General features: G+C 33.5%; 1 protein-coding gene across 2 annotated transcripts; it reads left to right on the forward strand.

Annotated features, from left to right (window-relative positions):
* The first annotated feature begins 363 nt into the window (after positions 1-363).
* On the forward strand, positions 364-1,906 carry LOC136233504 (F-box protein At1g61340-like). Of its 2 annotated transcripts, none has more exons than XM_066023177.1 (4): positions 364-521; positions 702-954; positions 1,057-1,131; positions 1,224-1,906. In XM_066023177.1, exons 2-4 carry the CDS (start codon positions 721-723, stop codon positions 1,443-1,445), a joined length of 531 nt encoding a protein of 176 aa, XP_065879249.1. In that variant the 5' UTR covers positions 364-521; positions 702-720; the 3' UTR covers positions 1,446-1,906. The 2 variants fall into 2 exon arrangements, with proteins under 2 accessions (XP_065879249.1, XP_065879248.1); XM_066023176.1 differs by having other exon boundaries at positions 483-624.
* Positions 1,907-9,979: the final 8,073 nt, after the last annotated feature.

A 9,979-nucleotide genomic window follows, 5' to 3' on the forward strand; every position in this document is an offset into this window, starting at 1 on the left:
TATTGGAAGTATTAACGAAGTTTTTCTCTTTAATTCATAAAAAGAAAATAAAAAGCAGCTTCAAAAATAAAACCGAATCTTAGAATGATAAAGCCAAAACAAATTAGGAAAAAAATTCAAAACGTATTAATATAATCAATTAATGGAAAAAATAAAAGGTAATTTTTATATAAGTTAAGAAAATTATAGAAATATTTTGAAAATTCAAAATTTCAATCAAACAATAAGATATTAAGCCTGTAAATTACTGTAATGTTAACCGTTACCATAGAAATTTCTAGTAATTTTCGGCAATTAGCAGGTGCAAACCGCGTCATATTTAATTATTATATTATATTATATTATATTATATTGATATTGATAGTTCTTAGAAGTTAAAACTCGCCATCTATTCCATACTATATAATCGGAGTCTCTCTCCAGTCGTGGAACACGGTTCTATCTCCATTTCTAGATTATCGCAACCTTTCAAGGATTTTTACCTTAACTCAAACACTCTCTATCTATCTCTAATTTACAAGGTCCGTTTCACTCTCTCTCTCTCTCTGTCTCTATCATTATTTTTCTCGGATTCTCTTTTAGCTTTTGGAGTTTTTTCACTGATTGATTAACGCTTCAAATGAGGTGATTTTGTGTTAATTAAGCTATGATAGTTGCTAATTTAATGTTGATTTTGTTGATTTTGTTTTGATTTGCTGCAGTTCTTGGAAAGATTTTTTTATGGATTTTGCAAGGAGGTGTAATTCGATGGTTTCTAAATCAGTTGTTGAAGATGGATTCGGATTAAGATTTGTGAAGCGTACTAGAAGTTTTGGAAGGAAACGGATTCTAGTTTCCGATTTTGAATTTCCTATTGATCATGATTCTCAAGTAAAAACTCCGTCGAAGAAGAAAAGATTCTGCGATTGTGAGCCGGAGAAATCTCCGATTGAGAGCTTACCTCAAGATATTCTGGTTAGTTTTAGTTTCTGTTTATAGGATCTCTCAATCTCATAACTCAATTTTTGTTGAGCAGTCATTGATATGGATTTTCCGATTCCGATTTTGGATTTTCAGATTAGGATTCTTTGTGGTGTGGATCATGATGATTTGAAGCAGCTTTTCCATGTTTCAACAGTGGTCAGAGAAGCTGTAAGTTTATAAAAAGTTAAAAACGAGTTAATTGATTAACTGATTTCTTCGATTGAAGACTGATTTGCGGCTTTTTTTTATGAAATTGACAGGCGTTGGTTGCTGAGAAACTACATTTCGCTTACAGTACACCGACGAAGGCGAAGACTCGTGGTTTTCGGACTCCGATTGAGTTCGGAGAAGATGAGATTGAAGCACCAAATGCTCCTAGAATTGATAGGAAATCCAATTCTAGATTGAATGGGAAGAAACTTGCTGAATTATCAGTACAGTTATTTGCTAGTCCTAAGAAAGGACTGTTTATGGAGAGTTGATGTGAAAGCAGCTGTAAATTATTGTAAATAGGCGGAGGAGGAGACTATGTCATTTTCGGTTGCATTTCCAGCCACCGGTCCGGGTGGTTAAAGCGGCACTCTCGATCAGGTACTTCCTTCATTGGTTCCGGTCAGGGACGGAGGATTCGGGGGAGTACGGTATATAAAAACACCCAAAAAGAATTAATTTAGCGTCCTTAAATTATGAATAGCGAATTCTGGATACGTCACTGGTTATGACAGAGAAATTCTTTATAGGCCAATTTTTATTGTTCAATTTTTTCCATTGAAAAAAGAGGATTGGTTAGTTTATAATTTTGTGAATGTAATTTATGTTTAGGAAGGTAGATTTTATATTTTATTTATTTTGCAGGGCAATCTGATATTTGCCCTTCTGATCGGATAAACCAACAAGTGTAAATGCTTTGTGGTTAATTTATAAAATGAAAAACATTCAGAAAGTTTCTTGATTTGTGTATTTTTTTTCTTAATTTAAGAAAAAAAATAACATTTATTCTGTCTCTTGCTCTGTTATTGGTATGTTTGCTAAGTACTAATTCGTTTTTAGCTGCTGCTTTTTCTGATTTAGAACAATAGAAAATAACATAACTGTCTCAATTCCCAGGTTGAAGTTATAAAATAGAATAAATCAGTGATCTCTCAGTAGATTTCTATATATATATATATATATATCTTCATAAAATGGATACGAAATGTAAAAACGCTACTAAAGAGATGTATGTCGTGTAACATATTACATATCTACAGTCATCGAAGTGGGGGCAATGGAAGAACGTTACTAACGTAATAAATGGAGGAACGTTACTAACGTACACTATTACATACCGTCATTTATTGGAGTAGGGACGGTGGTAGATCTAGAGACAGCCATTGCTAAAAGGGCATTTTGTCCTTATTATTTGTTTCGTTAATTTTTGAACTTGCTTAAAGTGAAACATTCTCGAATTTGCTCATTATATATCTACTGTCATTTATTGGAGTAGGGATAGTGGTAGATCTAGGGCCAACCATTGCGAAAAGGGCATTTTGTCCTTATTATTTGTTTCGTTAATTTTTGAACTTGCTTAAAGTGAAACATTCTCGAATTTGCTCATTATATATCTACTGTCATTTATTGGAGTAGGGATAGTGGTAGATCTAGGGCCAACCATTGCGAAAAGGGCATTTCGCCCTTCTTAGTATGTGTTTCGTTAGTTCTCGAACTTGTTCAAAGTGAAACATCCACGAATTTGCTCATTATATATCTAACGTCATTTATTGGAGTAGGGACGGTGGTAGATCTAGGGGCAGACATTGCTAAATGGGCATTTCACCCTTCTTACTATGTGTTTCGTTAGTTCTCCAACTTGCTTAAAGTGAAATATTCCCGAATTTGCGCAAAGTGATATATTAGTTACATGAATTTGTTTAAATAGTTTTATAAACCCTTTAATAATCTATTGTTCTATAAACTTTGGTTAAATTGTAAAAAGAATTAGTAAGAATCTCGTTTACTTTTTCGAAATTTTTTGTATCCCCCATTGAATACGGGGATATTTATAGTTCAGGGCACACAAATTTTCAAGGTATATAATGACTTAGGGGTGCTTGGTTGCTCATTTTCCTGTTTTTGTTTCCCTCCTCACTTTAAAACGGAGAAAATTTAAGTGTTTGGTTACATAATTCCTGTTTGTAAAAATAAAGAATCCTGCAGATTTTTCAAACAGAAAACAACATTTCAACCAAATAGATCCCTACACGAGAATTCACATATTCATGTTCACATGCATCTTAATAACCAAATGAATTTGTTTATTCACTGTTAGATCTAGTCTTATTAAATCTAAGTCTTCGGAAGCTTTGAATCCCCCACCCTAGAATTCTAATAAGTCTAGATCTGACAGTGAATGATCAAATACTACATGATCAACAACAGTTCAACCAAACAGGTTTCTACGTATTGTTTCAACTATGATGATTCTAACTACAACAGTAGGGGTATCAGAACATTCTTTTTTTTTTACCGTTGAGTCTGCCGTCATAGTAATTTGATTAATTTCATTTGATTAGTATATTCGGTGCTGAATTTAAGAAAAAACAGTTATTTGTTAGTCTAATATGGATAGAAGTAGGTATGTTTGACAGAGTAATTCTTTTTAATCTACCTGTTTTGTGGGTCAGATTTAGAACAATAGGCACATAATAATGATAACATGGAAGCATATGATGAATGATTAGTGATAACATGGAAATTATATTTAATTTAATTTAATTTATTAAGATCGATAAAGAGTCATAGTGTCTCCATTTACACTAGCAGATCTGCAGTATTGGTCCCTCCTTTAATCTCACTTAACAATTTAATTAATCACTTAATTATCTTTTCTTCTTCTTTAAGCAAAACGCATCCTAGGCAACCATTTAGAACTTTGCTGCTTTACTTCCTATCATTTTTATCGCGATTGTGCTCCACATTCCGTTAAAGATGTAAATGCCCTTTGGACTTGTAGCTGTCCATCCCACCATGTGTTTAAATTCCACTAATTAACGAGGTTGTTAGGACTCGAACCCTCGACCATTTGGTCCACCATGTCATGGAACCGATCTAAAAGCTCAAGCTGATAGTTAAAGGTCCATTTCATATTAATAGCTGATACATCCCCTCACGGGAAAGCACATTTGGACTTGAAGCGTGACAACACAGGCCCATATTACCATGTCATGCAATAACTCAACAAATGAGGCTGCCATGAATCGAACCCTTGACCATTTGGTCACACTGGCTCCGATACCATATCATGGAACTAATTTAAATAAAAGTTTAAGCTGATAGTTAAAGACCAATTATAGATCTTATATTTATCTCTAACAAATGGTAGCGGATCAATTTGGTTGAGAATCAGAATTTTTCCCAGTATATGATATGAGTAACAGCTCAATATAGTATAAAGGATTTTATGTGTAAAACTTTGCTGCTTTACTTTGATCTTTTTCTTTATTGTGATTATGCTCCGCATTCCGTTAAAGATGCGTAAAGAGTATTTTGAATTGCTGATTTGGATTATCTTTGACGTAGTAGAATATAAAAGTAACTAATTAGATTATTTTACGAGTAGATTTTTCGATTTTAACTAGTCTATTACTAATAGTTTCGTTGATTCGCACATGTTTATTGGGATATAGAGCACACTCGTGATAAATTCGTCGAAAGTTAATGATTAACAGCTCAATATGGTATTAAGGATCTTATGTGTAAATCTGTGAAAGTTAGATGACTTAGAATGTGTTTTGTTGATTGTTTTGTTGAAAGACGCATAATGAGTATTTTTAAATATTGATTTTGGATTATCTAACTGATTCAGGATCGTGTTAACTAATTATATATAACTAATTAAAATGACAGTGGTTTTGAAATCAAATTGATTCAGGACCGTGTTAACATTATTGTTTACGTGAGATTATCTGAACAATTGCGGATTAATTCGGTGAACAGTTGCGGATTAATTCGGTCGAGGATTAGAATTTTTCCTAGTATATGATTAACAGCTCAATATGGTATAAAGGATTTTATGTATAAGGGTCTTGTGTATAATACTGTGAAAATTGAATGATGTGTTTTGTCATTTGTTTTTATTATGAAATCATAATGATACTAGCTATGTTGTAATGTAAGAAGAGTCTCTAAAAATCGAGGGCCGGTTTGGTTTACCTGCTTTTGGCGGTTGCTGTTTGTTGTTACCGTTTGCGGTTTATTATTGCTTTTGGAAAAGTAGAGATTCTTCTGTAAAGAGCGACTTTTCATATATGAAAAAGCAAACAAGAATTTCTAACTAAACGCTTAAAACTCTGTTTTGGAAAAAGTAGAGATTCTTCTGTAAAAAGCTACTTTTCATATATGAAAAAGCAAACAAGAATTTCTAACTAAACGCTTAAAACTCTGTTTTTCAGTTTGAAAAGGCAAATAAAATGCGGAAATGGAGTAAATAAACGCTCTCTAAATCTCATTTATTCTCTTTGACCACGTAGATATTATGTAAAATTGGCCTACAAGCCAAATGAAAAGAAATTAGAATCCTAAATTAACTCAACTTCTTAAATAATAAGTCAAAGTAACTAAATTCTTAAATTACCTCCACAGTCTAAATAGTAAGTCAAATCAATTAGATCCCTAAATTACCTCAATCTTCCTAAATAATAAGTCAACATGATTAGATTCCTAAATTACCTCAATCTTTCTAATTTACGCAACACCCCCTCAAATCGGAGCATGAAGATCTCAATCCCGTATCTACAAATGGAAATTAAGCCAGAGAGTATGTATGGAGTTGAAACAGAATCGTATTGAGAAAGTTATGGTCACTCGAAAATGACTCTTTACAAATAAAAATCAACTCCTACTTTTCGGCAGCACGCCACCCCCATTGCAACCATAATCTTCAAGTTTTCTCAAGCCTTTTGCTCTTGATTTTCTGCAATCTGTTTTACGCCATTGCTACGGTTTTTGTTCGATATTTGTTGCAATTTAACACCGAAATTCATTTAATTTCTAGCTCATATTTGCTCGTTTCTCAGCCGACTTTCTACACTGACCATTGTCTATAACCACAATGTTAATTCGAGTTTCAATCCTTCAAAATTACCATTTGTTTTGGCTCCAAGTTTATCATTTCAATTTTAATTTCACTGACCTTGTTTCTTTTTGTCAAATTTAATTTTAATTACTTTGAGTTATTCGCAATAAACATAATTTTTCCATGAAATTGACGTAATTTTTAGTCGTAGTTCACTGTTTTTCTTTACCATTCATCATTTGTAGCCAAAATATATTCATAAAAAATAATAATAAAAAAAATATCCTAGTTGATTTTATTTTTGTAATAGCCATTAATCGAGCTAGTCACGCTTTTTATAGTAAAATTGGGAATCCAAGATAGATTTTTTCAATCGTTAAATTTAAAGCACATAACCACAACTCAAAAATATCATAATCGCCTTAAATCCATAGACTGTTTTGCCGCCCGAGGTGTGACATCATTGACAGAGTAGTGGCGGCCCTCTTATCCTGAGTTTGTTGTCCCGTTTGTTTTTAAAGATTGTTCTAGGACAGTTTTTTTTTCCTTTTTTTTTATCTCGTACTCTTTTTCTTTTTCGGTTTTAATATATCCGATTCCTGTGTTTTGGTTATGCTTATCTTGATGCCAATCTAATTGGGATTAAGTCGGATTTCTCCTTTCTCGGTAACCCACTTTTACTTAAAAATAAAATAAAAAGGACCAACTTGAGTTCATAAGAAATGCAACGGCCCATTTGTTGTCCATTTACTCTTAACCCAATCCATGTGATCTACTAAGGTAAGGATGATTGGAGAATTGGGCCATAGACCTGTTTATAAAATGGGCCGGATGGGCTTGGGCTCAGATTGTACACTGAACTATCTTGTTAAAGTTCAATTCAGTCTATAGTGTATTAATATCGGATTCGGACTTTAATTGGATTAGACTAAGGAAACTAATTTTTCAAGATTAGTCTAATCCGTCCAATCAATATATCTATATTAAAAATAAATTATATTTTCATTCAAAAAAATAAATAAATTATATTTATGAATAAAAATGCAATAAATTAACATTTAATTAATTAATTAATTAAAAAATTATAACGAATTCAATCTAAATAAGGAAAAAAAGAACATTTACATTCCAGCAATTATATATCATAAATTTGAATTTATTAATCAAATTATTGTCATTTATTAAAATGGAAAATACGTCGGTAGAAAATTAAAATTGTCTACTAACAATGATAAGAACACTAATTCAATTATGACACGAAATAAAAAAATATATATTTTATTTTATTTTATTATCTTAAGGATGTCATGTCATATCTAAAAGTCGATTGTTTTTAATGTAACTATTACTAGTGGTAAATACAAGACTCTTCCTTTGGAACCAATTTTACACCTACGTATATAATTTTTTTTTTTATACACGATAAAAAGTTTAAGTACACTTTTCTGAGCCATTTTTTTTGCAATCATATTTTGATAGATTTGGAGGGTATTGTAGAGTTGACAAAAGTATACACGACACAAAATTGACACAAGTTTAGCTTTCGATTTACTTTAGTAAGTAATGTGTCATTTTTTGGCTGACACGCAAGTTTTTGGTTGGGTTATGTTTGAGATGCTAACAAAAAAATTACATAAAATGACACGAATATTTAAAATTATTTTTACATGTCATACTTATTAATAAAGGTAATAAAATTATAATTATTACTTCCAAGCATGATTCGAACATTATAAACACATTACATGACCTCTTAACATAATATTAACAGATTTTTTGATGATTAATATTAACATATTAATCCCAAAATAACATAAATTGTTTAAAACAATACTATATACTCTTGTATTTTTAAAAGTAACCACTAATGCCTAGTAAAACTACACGTGACCAGAAAACATGATACGAAATCAACACTAATCCGATTATGACACAAAATTTTATGGGTTAGATTATGGTTGAATCATTTTGACTGTAATCCAAAAATTTACACGACACGAACACAATAATTACCACCTCTAACGTCTTGCATCCTACATCTCTAATCTGTTGGAAACAAGAGCGAAACTATCACTGATAAAGTGGTTTCGGAGACCGAGAGGCTAAAACCCATAACATCCTCCTATCTTCTCCGCTCAATGTCACCACACTGTTACAGTGAATTTTTTTCCATTGATACATGTAAGTTTTAAAATGTTAAAAGGACATGGAATTGATGTTAGAGATAATATTAGTATTATCTCTACAGACAATTATCCGCACACTAAATAGAATTGTAGTCTGTACACAAGTCTATTCAGTGTGCAGAGATAAGATTCTAGTCTATCTAGAATTAGGTCTTAGAGTTGTATCTAAACTATACAACTAATTAGGGTTTAGAAAACCTAATTACTATAGATTCATATGTCTGTAACATAAATATTTAAGATCAATACGAACCCTAATCAAGGGAATTTATTATTTCGATCAACCTATCTCTCTCTCTCTCCCAACACCGAATCATCCAACATGGTATCACGAGCAGGAAACGGTTCAAATCCGTTTGGCTCCGCTTCCGCATCAATTCCTCCAAATTCCTTCAATCAATCGACACTGTTGTCTCACGAACAACCGATGTCATCAATCTTCCTGTCTGATTCAGAGCCGATGACGGCAAATAATCACAGTTCGACGGCTATTCCTTCCGCGATAATGTCAATCGCAGAAACTGGAGAAGCTTCTAGCTTTGCCACTCCGCCACCCGCAGCAGCGGCCGCTCGGTCGAACTCTGTAAACAGGAGCTTTGCCACGGAATACACCGTGGATACGGTGTCAGCATCGTCCCTTCAGCCGTCGTCCGGCTGGAGGTTCGAATCTCGCTTCACCACGGCGCCAATGTCGACGGTCACCTCCTCCTATCTGTTCGAACACCATGACGGAGGGATATTTCCTCGACCGTGACATCAACAACAGACACAACGGATCACTGTACCGCAGCAACATCCGCCATTGTTTCATCCTCTAGGTAATTTTTTACAACCTGCTACCAGACCTGGCTTTGGACCTCCCCCGTCCTATCACAGTTCTCAATTACCCTCTACTTTTTGCACACAATCTAATGATCAATTTTATGTGAATCCACCTCCAAACCTCCCCTTAAATCACATTGGTGCCTCCAATTACCAAACTTATTCCACACCGAGTAGTGAGTCTGTTAATCAGCCCCGCCCTCAACCCACGCATACACAGACTCACATAAAACTAACACCACACAATTATAAAGCATGGAGGATGGCCATTGTGTCTACCCTCAAATTTCATCACTACTTTGATCACATTACAAGCAATACACCACCACCACCCAAATTCTTATCTAGGGGAGGTTTTCTGTCAAATACTGATGATGTTATACTTAACCCATCCTACACTGTGTGGGATGAGTTAGAAAATGCTGTGATGTCCCTGCTATTACATTCAATTACAGAAGAAGTTTATGAAATTATTACTTGCTTTCATTATTCACATGACATCTGGGTTGCACTTGAAAACGCATATGGCGTTATTACTGATGATAAACAGTTCCAATTAAGCATTCAGTTACATGAGTTTGAACAAAATGAGTTACCCATTGGTGAATATATGCAAAAACTCAAAGCAATTCTTGATGATCTGGCTGCATCTGGCAATCCATATCCCATGCATCTTCTACCGTCATTACTTTACAAGAATGTTGGGGATCCTTTCAAATCATGCATTCAGAATTTAGTGACTCAGAAGGGGATCCATATTGATTACTATCAATTGTTGAGCAAACTAAAAACAGTTGAAAGGATGATTAACTCCACAAAAAAAATCTGCTTTCACACTTCCGGCACCACAATTAAGCTCGCATGAAGCAAATGTGTCCTCCGTCTCCTCTTCTACGAATGTAAAATCCAAAACAAAAAAGAGAAGAAGCGGCAAATGCTTTAACTGTGGTGATCT

This window comes from Euphorbia lathyris, chromosome 6 (genome assembly GCF_963576675.1).
Source record: "Euphorbia lathyris chromosome 6, ddEupLath1.1, whole genome shotgun sequence".
NCBI lineage: Eukaryota > Viridiplantae > Streptophyta > Magnoliopsida > Malpighiales > Euphorbiaceae > Euphorbia > Euphorbia lathyris.